Below are 20145 nucleotides of genomic sequence, written 5' to 3'. Positions count from 1 at the left end.
TTTTTTTTTTTTTTTTTTTTAATTTGCCAGAGAGAGAGTACAAGCAGGAGGAGCAGCAGGCAGAGGGAGAAGCAGGCTTCCCACAGAGCAAGAAGCCTGATGTGGGGCTCGATCCCAGGACCCTGGGATCATGACCTGAGCAGAAGGCAGACGCTTAACTGACTGCGTCACCCAGGCGTCCCCCAAATTTGTTTCCTTATGAAATTCACAGGAAAGACAAAGTTCATAGGGAGGAGGAAAGGCATAGGAAAAGCCAAATGAAAAATGTGAAAAATTTAAAACTCTGTCAAACCTGATGGTCTTTATCCTGCTATTTCTTTTCCTCCATCCTGTTTTCCTCCATTTGCTCCTGCCCTGCTCTTTCTTCCACTGACCTGTTCCCTCTTTCTTCTAACTGGCCAGAAACCCTCAAAGCAACATTACCTTTTAAAATTAAGCTACTGTCAGAATAGGGCCAGCTTGAGGGCTAAATTAAAACTTTGGTCTCATTCTGAACTAAGAAGCATTACCAAAGGCTTTCCAAAGCTTATACAGATTGGACAGAAATTTACAGAGAAATTGAGGAATGTATAAATAATCCAGTAGTCCCCAGATTTACATGAATTGGTTCACAGCGCTAATAAGAACCTGAGATAAAAGGGGCGCCGGGTGGCTCAGTCGGTTAAGCGTCTGCCTTCAGCTCAGGTCATGATCTCAGGATCCTGGGATCAAGCCCCACGCTGGGCCCCCTGCTCAGCCTGCTTCTCCCTCTGCCACTTCCCCTGCTTGTGCACTCTCTCTCTAGCTCTCTGTCAAATAAATAAATAAAATCTTTAAAAAAGCTTTTTTTAATTAAAAAAAAAAAGAACCTGAGATTAAAAAAAAAAAAAAAAATACTGGATACAAGAGCAAAATAGGAAGACCTGAGAGTGATTCAGACTCCTAATTGCACAGGAAACCAGAGAAGTTTAGAAAAACTGGAAATAATGGAAAAGGTCCTTGGGAAGCTACTATCAAAATCTTTCCTATGAAACTAGGTTGGACTCTAATCTAGTTGAGCTAGCAAAGAAATGATCCATCTGTTGGGCACCTCAGAAACAGACTCTTTAGTACCTTTAGGCATTCAGGAGTAGACACCGAAGCAGTTGTGACCCAGCTCCCTCCTCACTTTTTTTGAGTAGCCTTAAGCCAGACACAGAAAATTTTATAAACAAGTAAAAACTGGATGGAAATAGTCACATAGACAGATCTTTAATTCCATACTATAAATTTTGAAAGAGCCCAAAAACAAAAGCAGAATAAGATGCAGAATAAATTGGTGGTCTTACAGATAAAACTAGATGTTCCCACTCCAGAAATCAAAGCAATCACTCGAGGGGCACCTTGGTGGCCCAGTCGGTTAAGCATCTGACTCCTGATTTCAGCTTAGGTCATCTTCTCCCTACAAGACACTACACCCACTGACTTCATGAGAAAGAATATTTAGGACAAACAGAATTTCCAGATCATATGCTCTCCTAATGACCCCATGTGTGAACTCCTGAGGACTCTGCTATTCATCATCAAGACAATTAATTTGGACTCTGACTCATTACTACCTTTGTGACTAAAATCAAGCCCACACTGAAGATCTCAAGAAGGCCAGACTTCTTTTTGAAAAAAAGTAAAATTATACTGGCAGAAGCACTGGGGCCAAATAGATCACAGTTCATAATAACCCATCCAAACCACTACCTGAACTTACACAACTCTCTAAAACAAGAATGGAAAGAAGGACTAAAACCCAACAGTTGACAGCCTACTAAACAAAAGACTTGTCATACTCTGCTCAGTCTTTCAAGTCTGCAGCCATGGTGTGAGCTATACTGCCTTTTAATTTGGAGGCTCAACTGGGGACAAATCCAAGCTCATTCAGATGGTTGACAGAATTTATTTCCTTGTGGCTGTATGACTAAGCACCCTATCCTTTTGCTGGCTCTCAGACAGAGATTGCCCTAACTCAGATCCGTAGAAGCTGCCTGTAGTTTATTGTCATGTGGACTTCCTCAACATGGCAGCTTATGTCATCAAGTCAAAAATTAGAATCTGTTCTCTAGTTTCCTAAGATGTAGTCTTATATAATGAAACATTATATAAGCAGTATATCACAGCAGTAACACTCAATTACTTTGCCCTACAGTGCAACTTAATACAATGATAGCCAATCACCTTTGCCCTTTAACATAACCTAGTTCAGGTAGTGACATGGCATCACCCTTTGCCATATTCTAACAGTTAGAGAAGCAAGTCACAAGGTTTTACCCAAACTGAAGAGAGGATTACACCAAGGTCTGGATGCCTGACAGTTCCTCAAAAAGTTAAACATGGAATTATCATATGACCCTGCAATTCCATTCCTGGGTAAATACCCAAAAGAACTCAAGACAAATACTCAAACACCTGCACACAAATGTTTGTAGCAGCATTATTCACAATCACCAAAAGATGGAAATAACTCAGACGTCCATCAACTAATGAATGGGTTTAAGGGGAGAAAAAAAAAAGTGGTATATTCTTACTATGGAATATTATTCAGCCATCAAAAGGAAGGAAATACCAATCTACACTACACATGGATCCTATATTCTACTTAGTTTACCATTAAACCTATCTAAGGTCCTGGGCGCCTGGGTGGCTCAGTTGGTTAAGCGACTGCCTTCGGCTCAGGTCATGATCCTGGAGTCCTGGGATCGAGTCCCGCATCGGGCTCCCTGCTCAGCAGGGAGTCTGCTTCTCCCTCTGACCCTCCCCCCTCTCATGTGCACTCTCTCTCTCATTCTCTCTCTCAAATAAATAAAATCTTTAAAAAAAAAAACCTATCTAAGGTCCTTATTTCCATATATTTACCATTACATAATTTCCATTTAATTTTATTAGAGATTCAAATTCCATGGTGAAATTCTTTAAATTTTTATTTATTTATTTATTTTAAAGAGAGAGAGAGAGCACGCAAGCAGGGGAAGAAGCAGAGGGAGAGAGAGGGACAAGCAGACTCCACACTGAGCACAGAGCCCAGTGTGGGACTCAATCCCATGACCCTGACATCATGACCTGAGCCAAAATCAAGAATCAGTGACTTAACCCACTGAGCCACCCAGATGCCCCTGGTGAAATTCTTTGTATGCTTATTTTCTCCACACTTTCTTCAGAAAAATTTTTAACGTATCAATCATACTTATTTTACAGTTCTTATCATCAACTCCAGTATCTACAGCATATGTCAATCTATTTCTATTGTCTGTTTTACTTTTTCTCTTGGTTTTTCATTATGCTTTCCTTTCTTTGGTATGCCTAGTAAATATGTCCTAAATGACAGATAATGTGTCTACCATGGTTATATGTGTAAAACTTATCTCCTAGAAGATTATCCATCCAACAGGTATTTAGTGAGCACTGACTATGTGCCAGGCACCATGTATAAGTGACGCAGTAACAAAAAGAATACAGTCCCTTCCAGCAGGGAGTTTACAACCATGTGCAGGAAGTACACACTTAACCCATCATTAAAATGGGCAGAAAGGCCTATAAAATCTGAGCTCCCTATTACATCTTCCTTCAATGACCTCATCTCTGATTTTTCTCTCCTTTGATCACAGAAGCCACATGATTCCTGGTTGTCTGTTGAACAGCAAGTACATTTCAGTCTCAACACCTCTACACTTGTTATTCTTTCTGCCTAGTATGCTTTGCTCTTCCTCCTGATAACCACATGACTTGCCCTGTGTCACCACCCTCCCAATATTCCCTTCCCCCATTCCCTGTCTCATGTTTCACCATAGCATGTACTATATATTTTATTATTTGTTTATTGTCTGTCTCCTTCTGCTATAGTATAAGCTCCATGAGGGCAGGTATTTTTTTATTATTGTTGTTCATTACTTTACTCATTGTACTTCAAACAACATTGGACAAATAGTATGCACTTAAATATTTCCTTAGTAGATGAATGAATGAATGATTTAAAATGTGATGCGCAAAGTGCAGGGTACTAAGAGGAAATACAGCAGAGGGCCTATGCCTCTGTGAGGCATGTATGTTTAAACCAACATGTAAACAATGAGGAGACAATAAGGAATGGATACAGAAGCAGGATCAACATGCATGACAGAATTTAGTACAGAAGTTGCAAGAATCTGAAAGATGTCATATATGGTTGGCATACACAATGTAAAGGATAAACTGCTACACTATCAGTTTGAAGAGAAAAACAAAGGCCAGCCATTTAAAGGACTTGAATTAGTAGGCATTCAAGAGTTTTCAAACACAGGCACAGGACTGAATTTGGATTTCTGAAAGGTCACTCAAGCTACAGTGTTGAAAGTTAATTGCGGGGGGCGCCTGGGTGGGTCAGTTGGTGAAGCCTCTGACTCCTGGTTTCAGCTCAGGTTATGATCTCAGTGTTGGGGGATCGAGCCCCACATCCGGCTCCCTGTTTAGTGGGGAGCCTGACTGGGATTCTATCCCCCTCTCTCTGCTTATGCTCTCCCTCTCTAAAATAAATAAATAAATCTTTATTTATTAAAAAAAAAAAAGAAGAAGATGGGGTGCCTGGGTGGCTCAGTTGGTTAAGCGACTGCCTTCGGCTCAGGTCATGATCCTGGAGTCCCGGGATCGAGTCCCGCATCGGGCTCCCTGCTCAGCGGGGAGTCTGCCTCTCCCTCTGACTCTCCCCCTCTCATGCTCTCTCTATCACTATCTCTCTCAATAAATAAATAAAAATCTTAAAAAAAAAAAAAAAAGAAGAAGAAAGTTAATTGGATGGGACCAAGACTGGCTACAAAGAAACCAATTAGAAGGCTGACAAAGTAATCCAGATTGGATGATGAAAGCTGGAACTTGGTGTTAGCATGAGCAAAGAAAGAAGTAAATGGATCAGAAAGCATCTATAGGTGAATTCTCTGTAGCAGTATTTATCAAGAATGACTCTAAGGTTCTAGCTTGAGAAACAGTGTGGAAAATACCACCACTTTCTCAGGCAGGAAAGAATCAGGTTGAGAAGCTTACAGCAGGAGTCAGCAAACATTTTCTGAATGGGCCAGTAACAAATACTTCAGGTTTGCTGGGTGACATGGTCAACTCAGTCTCATTTCTCAACTCATTTCTCAACTCAGTCACTAGGGAAAAAAAGCAGCCATCAGCAATCTGTAAAGAAAAGAGCATGGCTGTGTTCCAATAATACTTTACAAATCAGGTGGGCATGGAGCTAATTCCCAATTGCTAATCAAAGAGAAAATTATGAGCTTAGCTTTTAACTTGTTACTTTCAAGGTGCCTCAGGGGCATCAAGCGAAACTATTTAAGAGGCACGCACACATGCAGAGATCTAGCACAGATAAATATATATAGATTTGAGATGTGAGCCCTAAGAGTAAGGTTGCCCCAGGGTGAGGGTGTACGATAACATTTCCTACTCAGAATCCAAAATAAAACCACATTTACAGAACAAAGATAGGAAAAACAATCAGCATGAAAACTAAGAATGAGCATTTAAAACAAGCCAAAAAATACAAAAACAAAACTAGAACTGAGCAGTGTGCCAGAAGCAGATATTTAGAGAAGGAAAAAGTGACCAAGAGACTCAAATGCTTTGAAGAGATAAAGACCAGGATTACAAATTATATACTGAATTTACTGAGAAGGAGAGGTTGCTGGTAGCCACTGCAAGAGAAATTTCCATAAGCATGAGGAAAGAAGCCAGCCGATGGTAGATTAATGATTAAGTGAACAGTGCAGAAATGAAAGCAAGGAAGGATAATTCTTCTAAGACCTGTGGCTATGAAAGGGGAGACTAAGGTGACAGCTATAAAGTGACAAGGGGTGACTGTGCTCTAGGTGACCACATTTCTTTCCACTAAACTGGATGCACCATGTGGTGAGGGATCATGGGCATCTTGTTTATCACCACCACATGCTTCCCACTTAGCCCAGGGATTAGCACATTTGTTGACTGAGAATTTTTAAGAGCAAGGGTAATGGAAAGGAGCTGAAAGACAAGTTTTAAGACATGGAAGAGAGAAAAGATAATCCGTAAAGACTGTAGCCCGTGAAGGCTATAAGGGGTACATCTGGAACCTAACAAGAAGAACTGGCTTTACTGAGGATGGGAACACCTCTTCCTTGTAACAGGACAGAAGGGGAAAAAAGTGGATGAATACAGTTTAAGGTAAACATGGGCAAGAAATGGAGGATATTAATAAGGGCCAAGCTTGCTAATTGTCCTATAACACATGAAAGTTTCCTGCACAATAAACAACTGCCCAGCCCAAAAGCTAACAATAATTAACACTGAAAAGTTTTTGCAGACTAACTCAAATCACAAAGTTAAAGTCTACATAGGGACTATACCACTTTCCACCAGAAACACATTTATAATTTATGTTTTATGCATATGGACAGAAGCTCAACACAAAGTTACACATAGAACATTAAAATGTTTCAAACGTTAAATACATACCATCATTCAATGAAATCCAGAGAGCTAAGAGTACATTTTTAAATCACCAAGTTTTTTCCTATGAAAGTATGAGTCAGTACTAATCATGACTGAACGGGAGAAGATATTTGAAATGACATATCCAATAAGCGTTTAAAATCCAAAATATATAAAGAACTCACACAACTCAATACCAAAATACAAATAATCTGATTAAAAATGGGGCAGAAAACCTGAAAGGACACTTTTCCAAAAAAGACAATACAAATGGCCAACAGACACATCAAAAGATGCTCAACATCACTAATTATCAGGGACATGCAAATCAAAACCACAATGAAATCATCACTTTACACCTGTCAGAATGGCTAGAACTGAAAGACAAGAAATAAAAGGTGTTGGTGAGGATGTGGAGGAAAAAGAACCCTCATGCATTGTTGGTGGGAATGCAAATTGGTGCAGCCACTGAGGAAAACAATATGGAAGTTCCTTTTTTTTTTTAAGATTTATTTATTTGAGAGAGAGCGCGCACGCCACAGAGAGTGCACGAGCAGGGGAAGGGGCACAAGGAGAGGGAGAACCAGACTCCCCGCATGGCACTCAATCCCAGGACCCTGGGATCATAACCTGAGCTGAAGGCAGGCACTTAACCGACTGAGCCACCCAGGCGTCCCACAAGTTCCTTTAAATATTAAAAATAGAAATACTATATGATACAGTTATTCTATTACTGGGTACTTACCCAAAGAAAACAAAAACATGAATTCAAATATATGTACCCCTATGTTTACTGCAGCATTCTTTACAATAGCCAAGATATGGAAGCAGCCCAAGTGTTCACCGACAGATGAATGGATAAAGAAGAGGGGACACACACACACACACACACACACACACAGATTATTACTTGGCCTTAAGAAAGACCAAGATCTTGCCATTTTCGACAACATGGATAGATCCAGAGGGTATTATACTAAGTGAAATAAGTCAGAGAAAGACAAATAGCATATGATTTCATTTATATGTGGAATCTGAAAAACAAATAAACAAAAAGCAGAATCTCAGGGCGCCTGGGGGGCTCAGTTGGTTAAACTCCTGCCTTCAGTTCATTCAGGTCATGACCCCAGGACCCTGGGATCCAGCCCCACGTCGGGCTCCCTGCTGAGCTGGGAGCCTCTTTCTCCCTCTCCCTCTGCCCCCGCCCCACCTGTGTGCACACTCTCTCTGTCTCTCTCTCTCTCTCTCTAATAAATACATCTTAGGAAAAAAAAGGCAGAATCTCATACCCATAAACACGAAGAACAAACTGACAGTGTCCAAAAGGGAAGGGAGTAGGGGGATGGGTAAGTGGTTGAAGGGGATTGGGGAAATACAGGCTTCCACTTACAGAATTAGTCACAGAGATAAAAGGTACAGTACAGGGAATATAGTCAATGGTACTGTAATAGGGTTGTATGGTGACAGATGGTAGCTACACTTGTGGTGAGCAGAGCATAATGTATAGAGTTGTGAAAGCACTATGTTGTTCACCTGAAACTAATGAGACATAACGTGTCAACGACAGTTCAATTAAAAAAAATTGATCATGAAATACAATGCTTAAGTGGCTTCTTGCTCCCTTTAACTTATACCATTTAAAATAATCCAGGGGCAGTTGGCTGGCTCAGTTGGTAGAGCAGGCGACTCCTGATCTTGGGGGTGTAAGTTCGAGCCCCATGTTGGGTGCAGAGATTACTTAAAAATAAAATCTTTAAAAAAATAGAATAATCCAGTGTAAACAACACTGATTTATTTTAACCTCCACATGCATATTTTTGCATTTTACCATGCATTTTATTTTGCATTTATATTATTGCATTTAGCAATAATTGCATTTTCTCTTATGCTTTTCACAAAATGTTTGACTTAAGGACACGTATATTACACGTATATAGTTTCTCACCTTGACTACTCCATCAAAGCCAGGGATTGTGTTAACCTTTGCTTTCTTAGCTAATAATTTGCTTTCAATCTTGTCACCCATGGCTTGAATAGCATGTGTGTCAGGTCCAATGAAAACGACATCTTCTGCTGCCTGTGGAGAAAGACAAGTAGAAATCTGTAACAAAAACAATATGGTGCTTGATACAGTCACAACTTTATAAAAAGAAAAACCCATATGTATATTTACTAATTATTTACGTACCAAAAACAACTTAAAAGCAAAGGATTTGAACCAATACATTAAAATATACAGTGTTGTATATACTACAAGTGCACAAAGATACAGGAAACAAAGTCGGGCCAAAGAAAAATAACAAATGAAGAATTCCTGCTTGATATTAACAGTATTCTTTGGGAAAGCCACTTCTGTGGTGTTGTATTTATATATAATATCCTGCCACCTAACCTAAACAGTAGGTTCACCTTTAAAACACCTTATAAATCTCTGCATTCTCCATACCCTACAGCACACTGCCTAGGTTCAACACAAATGTCCTTTTTCATTAAATACCAAATCTGTGCCAGGCTTTGAGCTAAATGTAGGGGACATGGATGAAAACCACAGGATATCCACTAATTCAAGGGAATGTGATCACTAAACCTCAGGGAAATAGACAAAAGAAAGTACAGAATGTTTACATCCTCGTGACTACAAGAAATGAATCAAGAATATAGTGGGAATTTACCAGGTAGAGTTATAGTTTCAACAAAAACTCTTCGGTATCAATCACATTTAGTTCCCCAGCAATGGATCCACCCCTCTGTGTTTACAGTATTATAATGAACAAAATGTTAATGAATTTTGCCAACGAACTAATCTGGGAGAGAGCAAAATATGATGTAGTCAGTGCCACTATGGAGCATGGTCTAGAGAAGTAAAGGTGAGGATTGCTGAAGTGAAGGATGAGGTTACTAGGCAAAGAATGGAGGTTAAATATGAAAAAAGGAAAACCAGAATGGATGCTGGGCACCATCTTAGGCCCTGAACTGTTGATTCTCCCATGACCTTTGGTCAGGTTGATATAAAGAATAAATCATGAATTTTATGCCTCATATTCTATCTATTAGCCCTGGTGCCTGAAAGGACTCTGGGCTTGGGAGAGGAGCTTCATTCTCCTTTTAAGCATAGTATCCAGAGTAGCTACTGCAGTGTGTTGTTGGATTGGTCTCTCAGCCGTTATGAGCCAAGAGGATTAAACCCATCCAGAGCAGAAGGTGGAAGGAGAACAGGGAATCAACAAAAGCAATGTATAGGAGATAAATAACAGGGGGGGTGAGACGGCTATGACAGCGTACAGGAAGCTGACAGCGAGGCCTAGAGGTTCTAAGAGGAGTCCAGGCTGAGATACGGATTTTCAAAGGCATTAAATACAAGAGAAAATTAAAAGTTGTGGATGAAATCACTCAGATAAAATGTATAGAAAAAGCCAATGCCTTTAAACTCAGGATGTATACTTTCTCTTGTGCCCAAAACCAACACAGAAGAAAAGGGAAATTTTAGATTCTGAACTAATAAAGTCTCCTTTTCTTTGTGTGACAGTGGGAATAATAACCACCTTGCAAGTATGACTGAGTATTAAATAAAATAATAATGTAAAACACCAAGCTGAGTGCCACAACTGTGAGTTCTTATCTCTTAACCAGAAGTCCTGATAAAAAGAGAACACTAGAAAAGTAAGACAGTTAGGTCCATAGGACCTCAAAATTATAGGAACCCAAATACTTACAATTACCAGTTATAAATGGCATAATGCAAGATGAGAAACCTCTTCAGCAAAAACAGAGGCCCATAAAGTACCTCCCCATCAAATGTCTGTATTTAAGAGTAGAACCTTATGTTCTTAATTTTAAAAAAAGAATCTTTTGTGAAACCCCCAAGATGTAAACACATGAAAAGTGGAGCTGCTCTGTAAGACGGCAAAGTGGTCATAGGCTTACATCTTCGCATACGCCACGTCTCCAGTCATTTTGGATCACAGCAATTATCATATTCATTTCTCTTCATTACAAACCTGCCACCCACTAAATGCCAAGCCAAGTCAAGAGGAAACAATCATGTTTCAACTATCAATTGGTTTCCCATATTTCCCTTTTACTTGCTAAGATGGAGGAATTTTTATTATAAATGCAGTTTTAAATACCACTATGCTAGACAGATTTAATCAAGTAATCAGAATACCCACACAAACAGCTGAAGAAATAACATAAATGAGAACATCCAAAATACATTATGATTATACAGTAAAACTTCTGATTAACAGGAGCCCAACAACTAGGAACCTCTGATTAGTTAACTAGATTTTTCTCATGCATTCTGATTTGAGACAAATTACTTACCTCAAAATGCAAAATACCAAGAAAAAAAGCTCACATCAAGTATTTAATGACTATTCTTTTGTCCCATCCAACAGAAAAGAAAAATAGCCAGTAGTAAGCTGGGTAACTACTCAGACAGATGTTTCAATGAACTCATTTCCTCTTTCTTTAGATGTTTTGGTAGTATTCCCTGGGCTAGCCCTTAAAGGTCATTAAAGCAAAATGAGAACGCAGCGTCCTAGTTCCTAACTCCCCTAATTCTTTGGCCAAAAGAGCAAGGGTGAGGTCAGGGTAAGACAGTATGGCAACTGCAAAGTGATGGAGCATGTTTTAAAAGTTCTGAGATTTTGACCAGAGTCATCTGTGTGATTTAGAAGTTAAGGCCAGAATTTATCACTAGTAAGTCCCTTTTGATAATCTTTTGTTCACCCTGGATCTTTTGTCATCCATCCAATTCTCTGTCTCCCTTAATCACCAGTAAGTCTTTTTGACATTCCATAGCAATAAAATGCACTTCTAAATATATGCTTTATAAGGTCCTTGTAAATTTACCATGAATGATAAATATAATACCTGAAGGCAGGTAAATGTCTTACAGTCATGGGCCTGGATGGCTCAGTCGGTTGAGCATCCAACTCTTAACTTTGGTTCCACTGGTGACCTCAGGGTCATGAGGTCGTGTCCCGCATCAGTCTCTACGCTCAGCAGGGAGTCAGCCTGAGATTCTCTCTCTCCCTCTGCCCTTCTCCCCACCCCCGCTAGTGCATGCTCTCCCTCTAAAATAAATAAATCTTTAAAAAGTGGGCTTTTTTTAAACAGCACTAGAAAACACTTTAATAATAATACATAGGAAAGAAATTACAAAAAGCCAAAATCACTGCTCTAAGATTCCTTTCATTTTCTAAATTCTGTGATTTTATGATTCTGGTCAAATTTTGATAGAAGAAAGAAAAAAAGGATTCATTTTGAACAGCATGTTAGGGGAATAATGAGATTTAACTTACAACAGGCTTTATGTTGTAAATGAAGGACAGAAATAATCATTATTTATAAAAAATGTATGATACTCGGGGCGCCTGGGTGGCTCAGTCGTTAAGCATCTGCCTTCGGCTCAGGTCATGATCCCAGGGTCCTGGGATCCAGCCCCGCATCGGGCTCTCTGCTCCGCAGGAAGCCTGCTTCTCCCTCTCCCACTGCCCCTGCTTGTGTTCCTTCTCTCGCTGTGTCTCTCTCTGTTAAATAAATAAAATCTCTAAAATTAAAAAAAAAATGTATGATACACAATTCATTCTCAGAAATATAAGTAGTAAACTGATACACTATGAATTCAGATTTCTTTTAAATGCATACACTTTAGGCTCACCAAGGTACTTGGATAACTGTAAAACCAGGGTCAGGCACGAGACATAGCCATGAAAAAATTGCTGAATTGCCCAAAGGACTTAGATTCTAGATTTTAATATATTCCTTGCTAAAAGGAAAAAGAGTTTCTGGTAGAAAAGGTCTGTTCAGGATTGGTGTGGGGAACTTAACACATGAGTTAAAAAAGTGAGCCAGTGAGAAAGCTTTCAAAAATTATTATGACTATGTCAAAAGCACATAGTAGCAGATAGAAAAGCTATCCCCTAAATATGGTGTTAACAGTATGGACATCAAAAAGAATAATAGGGAGATTACAAGGTTAATTCATCTTTTCAAGACTTCAGAAAAAAATCTTTTGCTGCTATCTCTATTCAAGTACTCTAACTTCTTAGACATGTATCACTCATTTCAAAAACAATACACAGTTCTTTAAAAAAGCAATATAGAGGAAAACTAACTTTACAGATAAAATTAAGCAAAATAAAAGGATCAAGATAAAATTCCATACAATGTTTCTACAAGGAAAATAAAATAAATACTAGAATAACATCCATGAAAGGGAAAAAAAAAAAACCACAAGAGAAAAACATATCAACATGTAACAGATCAAAACTGTTACCTACTATTTCAAAACAAGCTGAAAAACATTTTCTCAAGTTATAGAAAACATGAAACAACATAAATCAGAATTAGAAATGTTCAGAAATGAGATGACATGCCTCAAGATAAAATCAGAAATTAAAAAGAAATATCATTCTAGAAATGAAGACTACCCCAGAGGGAACTCAAGAGTGAATAAAGAAAACAGACAATGCCTTACAGAAAATAGAAAGTGAAAGGAAGAAACTTTTCTGAATTTAAATATCAAAACAATGAAATTATTTTTAAAAGATACAAGAGAAAATGAGAAACTGAAGAAAAAGAGCATCCAACATATGGATAAGAGGAGTCTTTCAAGAAAACTAAAGCAGGGCGCCTGGGTGGCTCAGTTGGTTAAGCGACTGCCTTCAGCTCAGGTCATGATCCCAGGGTCCTGGGATCGAGTCCCGTGTTGGGCTCCCTGCTCTGCGGGGAGCCTGCTTCTCCCTCTCCCACTCCCCCTGCTTGTGTTCCCTCTCTCACTGTGTCTCTCTCTGTCAAATAAAGAAAAAAAAATCTTAAAAAAAAAAGAAAACTAAAGCAAAGAAAAAGAATACCACAACTGTATTTCAAGAAAACAGTTTTAAAATTGGAAATAGATAGCAAAAAGACATACTACAGCAAAACTGAGAAATTCCATCTAGAATGACCATGATACATTCTAGCAATACTGCTTACAAGAAAAACAAAAAATACAAGAAAAAAAAAAAGAATATGTGACTTATACAAAAGAGAAGTTTAAATTATCACCAGACTTGGACAACAGTAATCCATGCCAAAAGAAAATGGAATAATATAGTCAAGAAAAAGTATGAGCCAAGGATTTTAAATCCAACAAAACTGACGTCCAAGAAAAAATGCAGAGAAAATGAAACAAACAAGAACTCAGGGCCTCCTTCTGAGGAACTGAATAAACCTGTAGTTTGCAAACTACAAGGCTGTGAGCCTAATCTGGCCTGCTACCTGTTTCTGTACAGTCCACAATCTAAATGGATTTTGGCAGGAGCACCTAGCTGGCTTAGTCGGTGGAGCATGCAACTCTTGATCACAGACTTGGGAGTCTGAGCCCCATGTTGGGTGTAGACTGCTTAAAAATAATATATCTATGTATATGTAAATGGTTTGTGGGGGGAAACAAAGTTTTGGGGGGAAAAATATTTTTTAAGATTTTTATTTATTTGCGAGAGAGAATGAGAGACAGAGAGCATGAGAGGGAGGAGGGTCAGAGGGAGAAGCAGACTCCCCGCTGAGCAGGGAGCCCGATGTGGGACTCGATCCCGGGACTCCAGGATCATGACCTAAGCCGAAGGCAGTCGCTCAACCAACTGAGCCACCCAGGCACCCTGGGGGGAAAAATTTAAGAACACTGTATCCTGGGGCAGCTGGGTGGCTCAACAGGTTAAGCGCTGATCCTAGGGTCCTGGGATGGAGCCCCGCATCGGGCTCCCTGCTCGGCGGGAAGCCTGCTTCTCCCTCTCCCACTCCCTCTGCTTCTGTTCCCTCTCTCACTGTCTCTCTCTGCCAAAAAATAAAATCTTAAAAAAAAAAAAAAATACTGAGTAACTGCAACAGATTGTTTTGCAAAGCCAAAATACTTGCTATCCGGCCCTTTACAAAAAGGTTTGCCCACTCCTTTCTAGAGAATGAGCTTCAGAAAAACAAAATGACTAAAAAGAGGTCAACATAAAGGGCCTGTGGTTACTTGCAGGACTAAAACCAAATGAAGGCTAAGGAGAGAGTATACTTTATATCAGCTATATTTTCTTTTTATTTTTCCTTTTTTATTTTTTATTTTTGTTTTAGAGAGGGGAGACAGGCAAAAGGAGAGGGAGACAGAGAATCTTAAGCAGGCTCTATGCCCAGCACAGAGCCCAACACAGGGCTTGATCTCACAACCCTGAGATCATGACCAGAGCCAAAGATCAAGAGTCCTATGCTTAATCAACTGAGCCACCCAGGTGCCCCATACTAGCTGTATTTTCTGACAACACAGGTACAGTACAACTATTTTTATTTATTTATTTGACAGAGACACAGCGAGAGAGGGAACACAAGCAGGGGGATTGAGAGAGGGAGAAGCAGGCTTCCTGCGGAGCAGGAAGTCCAATGTGGGGCTCAATCCCAGGACCCTGGGATCATGACCTGAGCCGAAGGCAGACGCTTAATGACTGAGCCACCCAGGCGCCCCAGTACAACTATTTTTAAAGTGAGGGAAGAACAGCAAGATGATATGTAAAATTTCTTTAAAGTTTTCAATAATCATATTGGTACTGATACTGTCATCCTCAGATTGCTGTGTGTGTGTGTGTGTGTGTGTGTGTGTGTGGGTGTGTGTACACATACTACTGACTAGACAAGGAATCATTAAGTATTCTAATTTTATCATCTCCCCTGTCCCGGAGAGTCAGAACTCTAATTATGAAAACGAAGATACAAGAGTAACAAAGAAGAGGTTATCTTGAATTTTAATTAAAAGTATCACTATGGGGGCACCTGGGTAGCTCAGCTGTTAAGCATGTGCCTTCGGCTCAGGTCATGATCTCAGGATCCTGGGATTGAGCCCCACATCGGGCTCCCTGCTCAGCGGGAAGCCTGCTTCTCCCTCTCCCACTCGCCCTGCTTGTGTTCCCTTTCTTACTGTCTCTCTGTCAAATAAATAAAATCTTTTTTTTTTTATTAAGATTTTAAAGATTTAAAGAGAGGGAACACAAGCAGGGGGAGCAAGAGAGGGAGAAGTAGGCTCCCTGGGAGCCAGACGCAGGGCTCGATCCCAGGACCCTGGGATCATGACCTGAAGGGAAGGCAGACACTAAACAATGAGCCATCCAGGCGCCCCTCCAAAGAAATTCTTTAAAAAATTCCTCTCCCTTAGAGTGGAGAAAAAGATATCAGAGTTAAAACACCACCATTTTGCAATCCCGTGAAATACTAGATAGAGACAGAAAGCATCAAAGGCTGCTTACATTGTAACAAGTGCTAACAAGAGACTATGTGCCTCCTACGGTCTTGACCAAAGGCATCCGAACCCGAATCTGATCCCATCTCTGAATCCACGTGTCGGAATCCAATTTGCAGAAAATGCCAAGAATGGAGGAAAACCCTGACTTGTACCATGAGCACCCGATCAACTAAGTCAAGATGGACAGAAATTCTACAAGTCAATAACCCAAGGTTCTTCAACAGAAGTGTAAGGAAAAGAGAAGTCTGAAAAGAAAACCTGTGGATTAAGAGAAATTTAAAAGGCAAAGTTCAAAATAAATAGACCAGACAAACCATAGTTTCTAGGGACGCACATTTGGACAATAAAATTATTTTAAAATGCAAGAAAAGGATTATTATAAAAGTCAAGTAGTGGTTATGAATAGGGAGAGATCAGAGAACAGGACTGAGACGGGCCACATGGACAAGATTCAGGGCAAATGTCTAATAGCTAGACCTAAGCAGTGACTACAAGATTATTTACCTTAAGTAAGCCACACATTTGTTTTGCATAGTTTCTCTCTTTTATTTTACAATAAAAATTTTGAAAATGATTTCAGAGTGGCCACACCAACTTCTGGAGTGAAACCAGCAGCTGGACCTGAGCAGACAGGAACGAGGTGGGGGTGAACACTCCCACCACTACCAGTTGGCGGTGCAGCGGGACAGCGCAGGATTAGAGAAGACTGGAAACCGAATCCTAATTCTTTTTCCTCCATACAGACTGTGGGGTATCAATCAAGAGGAGGTGCAGAACCCTAGAAAAGGGTGCCATCGGCCTCCAACCCCCTACATTTACAGGAATCACTTTCTTTGAAGTGCCAGTCAGCTCACTCTGAATTTAGAACCCAAATTATGTGACTCACTGGGATAAGAACATTAAGGTATTTGACTGTTAATGTGGGTGGGTGGTAGAGGGGAGACAAAGGTTTCATTCTAGAATTCTAAGTAAAAACTTATAAACCAGCACAGTTTGTTAATTTGTTTGGGATGCTAATTGTAAGATCAAATGAAATCTAATGACATACTTACAAACTGTATTTACCTTAGAGAGCACTGTGTATGCTGTGACTTAATTTAGCCAAAGGAATCTGTGTCTTTCTCTTTCAATATTACCAGTATCTGGATTTCATTCGGTCTAGTGCATATTTTGTATTAAGTGTCTACTTGGCACAGTGCACTCAAGCAATATTATTACTTCCAGATGACAGCCATGTACAATATTTAGTTAGGGAAATGAAATAGTAGTAACTGTCCCCACTGTAACAATTGGCAGAAGTCAGTTTTCTAGTTGAGGAATATAGTTACATATAAAAACCTGTTTTTCATTCACAGGAAGTGAGCATTACAGCAACAGAACACTTTCTACTTCTAATATCTGACAGTGGAATGATGTCCATTTCTACTTTTCAGCTATTACTAAGTCTGAAAATGGTTAAATTTCTTTTATTAAATGTTTTGGGTTTCTGACAAAGGTACTTGGAGCAAACAAAAGGTTTTTGGGTACTTTTTAATTTAATAAAAGCCATTGAAATAAACTATAAATCTCTGAATATCTTTCTACTTTTGGGGTAAATAAAGTTTTCAAGCTCATAGGGAGATATTCTATTTTTTTTTTAATTCTCATTACTATATTCTATATTAACTTTGGAAATGTTCTTTCCATTTCAGAAGATTAAAGTTTGTCAGTTTTTGCCATCTCTTTTGTGCATATCTGAATTCTTCTTTTTATTTCCTTGTAATCAGCACTGATACCTATTTCCAGAGTCTAACTGATTGGAAAGAAGAAAGACGCTAGGCACTTAAGCTTCACTGATCACACTCTTAGTTAGTGCAGACCAGGATACTAAAAAGAGATGAGTTCAGATAAACCTGAGTGGGCTGTTAACCTTTTTTTCCTTGGGGGGGGGATGTAGATGCAATAACATTTCCAGCTGAAAGACTCATTCTAAGTTCCTAATGTTTAAGAATGCAAATGAAGTATTCTGTTTTTTCTGTGCCTGGAGGTGTTACGTGAGAAAACAGAAAGAGGTTTCTAGGATTAGTTCCACAGATTTCCTTTATCATGTAAAATCTCAGGCTGGTTGCAATGGAAAGAATCAAAGAAAAGCAACAGAAAAGACACCCAGAGAAAATGAATTCAATAATTTCCTTGGCAATCACATCGAGAAAATTAAAGTGAACTAAAAAAGTCAGATGCTGGGATGAATCTTAGCCTCCCTCCTTTAAAGATATTCTAGTTTTAATATTTAGAACATTAAAAAAAAATACACTGGCAAAATACTGATGATCAGTTCAGGGACACTAAATTTTCTCAGATGAAATTGTCAAATGTATCACTGAGCTACCTGGCATTTTCAAGAAATCAATTTATATGATAATAATGCTTTCATTAAAAATGCAGGTACAAATTTTAAAGTTTTTCTTTTAGAATGCATACTTTAAAGGACAAAGAAAGAAGCTTCACATTTAAATTTGTATGTGTTGCTAAGGTTCTCCTTATGTAAACTGGCCATAGAAATTAGTTATGAAGTTGTACTTTCCTTCTTTTGCACATCACATAAAATATTTTATATCCCTACAGTCTGGATATTAAAAATGAGCTGCTTTCATTTCTCCCTGATCCAATTATTTTTAATGTTTCATGCATACTAAAATTAATTGGTACTTTTGGATTGAAAACGAATACCTTCCCAGTTCAATTTTGGAATATACCTTATAATAACTATAAAATTAGATGAGCAATTTTACAGCGTAAGTAAAAAAAAATTAAGATTTAATAATACTTCAATTAGCATGAGGGGATGTTAATGCAGATGCCTTGTGACTCAGCTTCCTGTTCATTCCTCACAGTCCATTAATATTTACTGCCACTAGTGAGTAAGAATAGTCAGGTGGTAAACTGGTGAAAGGCTAGAGAGCTTTTGTTTAGTCCAAATATTAGATACTAAATTTAATTAAATGTTTTTAAATTGGTCTGGGATATGATCTGAATTATGTACTTTTTCTATTTCCTTTGAAAATATTTATGTATTTCTTTTAAAATTTACTACAAGCAGAAGTCCTCCCATATTCCTTGCTAAATTTACTGCTTTCTGGAACACATCAAGTTTTCGATACCACCACTGGATAGAAATAAGAGTTATATGGTTTGAATAAAGCATGCTCTACCTACAGCTGGGATATTCTTTTTTTGTTGGCACATTTAATTGCCAGGCTCTAGGATAGCCGACATTATAAAACTTATTTCAAATACTGAATGGAGGGCGCCTGGGTGGCTCAGATGGTTAAGCGTCTGCCCCCGGCTCAGGTCATGATCCCAGGGTCCTGGGATCAAGGCCCACATCGGGCTCCTGTCTGGGCGGGGAGCCTGCCTCTCCCCCTGCTCATATTCTCTTTCTCTCTCTATCTCTGTGTCTCAAATGAATAAATAAAATCTTAAAAAAAAAAAAAATACTGAATGGAATGCTAAAAAAGCAGAGATCATGATTTCCAATTAAAATTGCCCGGAACAACTGAGTAATTCCTCACACTCCTCAGCACATTTTAACCCACCAACCTGCTACTTTCACCCTTTGGTTTGGTCACTAACAAGGACGCAATGAAGTGAAAGTGACAATAAGATATAGTGGAATGACCCAAATAGAGGTTAATTTATCTCTAAGTGGGAAAGTTTTTTAAGTTTAACAAAGAGAGTAAAAGAAAAAGGAATAATTTTTTTTTAAATTTACTTATTTAATACTGTCTACAGGGCATTGTATTACGGCTTGCTTTATCCTAAAAACCATTTTATAAACATTTCGGTCCTCAGCTTCTAGTTTGTTTACAAAGTTAGAAAGTCTTCACTTTATTCTAGAATTCCACAGTAGTATCTTACGTTGTAAGACAACTCACAGTTTTAACAGATTTTTTAATATCTTTTCCTTAGGGCGCCTGGGTGGCTCAGTCAGTTAAGCGTCTGCCTTCAGCTCAGGCTCAGGTCATGATCCCGGGGTCCTGGGATCGAGCCCCGCATCAGGCTATCTGCTCAGTGGGGGGCCTGCTTCTCCCTCTGCCTCTGCTGCTCCCCCTGCTTGTGCGTGCGCACGCGCTCTCTCTCTCTCTCTCTCTAATAAACAAATAAAATCTTTAAAAAAAAAATCCTTTAAAAAAAATAGTAATATATTTTCCTAAAGGGGGGAGGGGCAAGAAACCAACAGGACATAAATAATCCTCTCTACTGAACATGTCAGTAAAATTAGGATCCAAGGGATGAAATCAATTGCCCACTGTCACTAATAAACAGGTAAAGTGACAGAAACAAGACTAAGACCTTGCTACCTTCTCCTGTCGTCTCCCACACTTGTGAACAGGTCCAGGTGACCAGGCTTCTTCAACAAGTCACAGAGACCGTCCACTGACTACTGAACACTGCTC

The 20145-nt window shown here is 39.1% G+C and overlaps 1 protein-coding gene across 3 annotated transcripts in view; it reads right to left on the bottom strand.

Annotated features, from left to right (window-relative positions):
* Positions 1-20145, bottom strand: part of PCCA (propionyl-CoA carboxylase subunit alpha) — a 369494-nt gene that overhangs the window by 262608 nt on the left and 86741 nt on the right. For all 3 annotated transcript variants that reach the window (XM_081815165.1, XM_081815167.1, XM_081815166.1), the window contains one exon: positions 8393-8524. In XM_081815165.1, coding sequence (XP_081671291.1) covers positions 8393-8524 — 132 coding nt within the window. The remainder of the gene's footprint in view (positions 1-8392; positions 8525-20145) is intronic.

This window comes from Leptonychotes weddellii, chromosome 3 (genome assembly GCF_054177405.1).
Source record: "Leptonychotes weddellii isolate Sample4059 chromosome 3, ASM5417740v2, whole genome shotgun sequence".
Taxonomy (NCBI): domain Eukaryota; kingdom Metazoa; phylum Chordata; class Mammalia; order Carnivora; family Phocidae; genus Leptonychotes; species Leptonychotes weddellii.
This window is presented reverse-complemented; position numbering and strand designations above follow the sequence as displayed.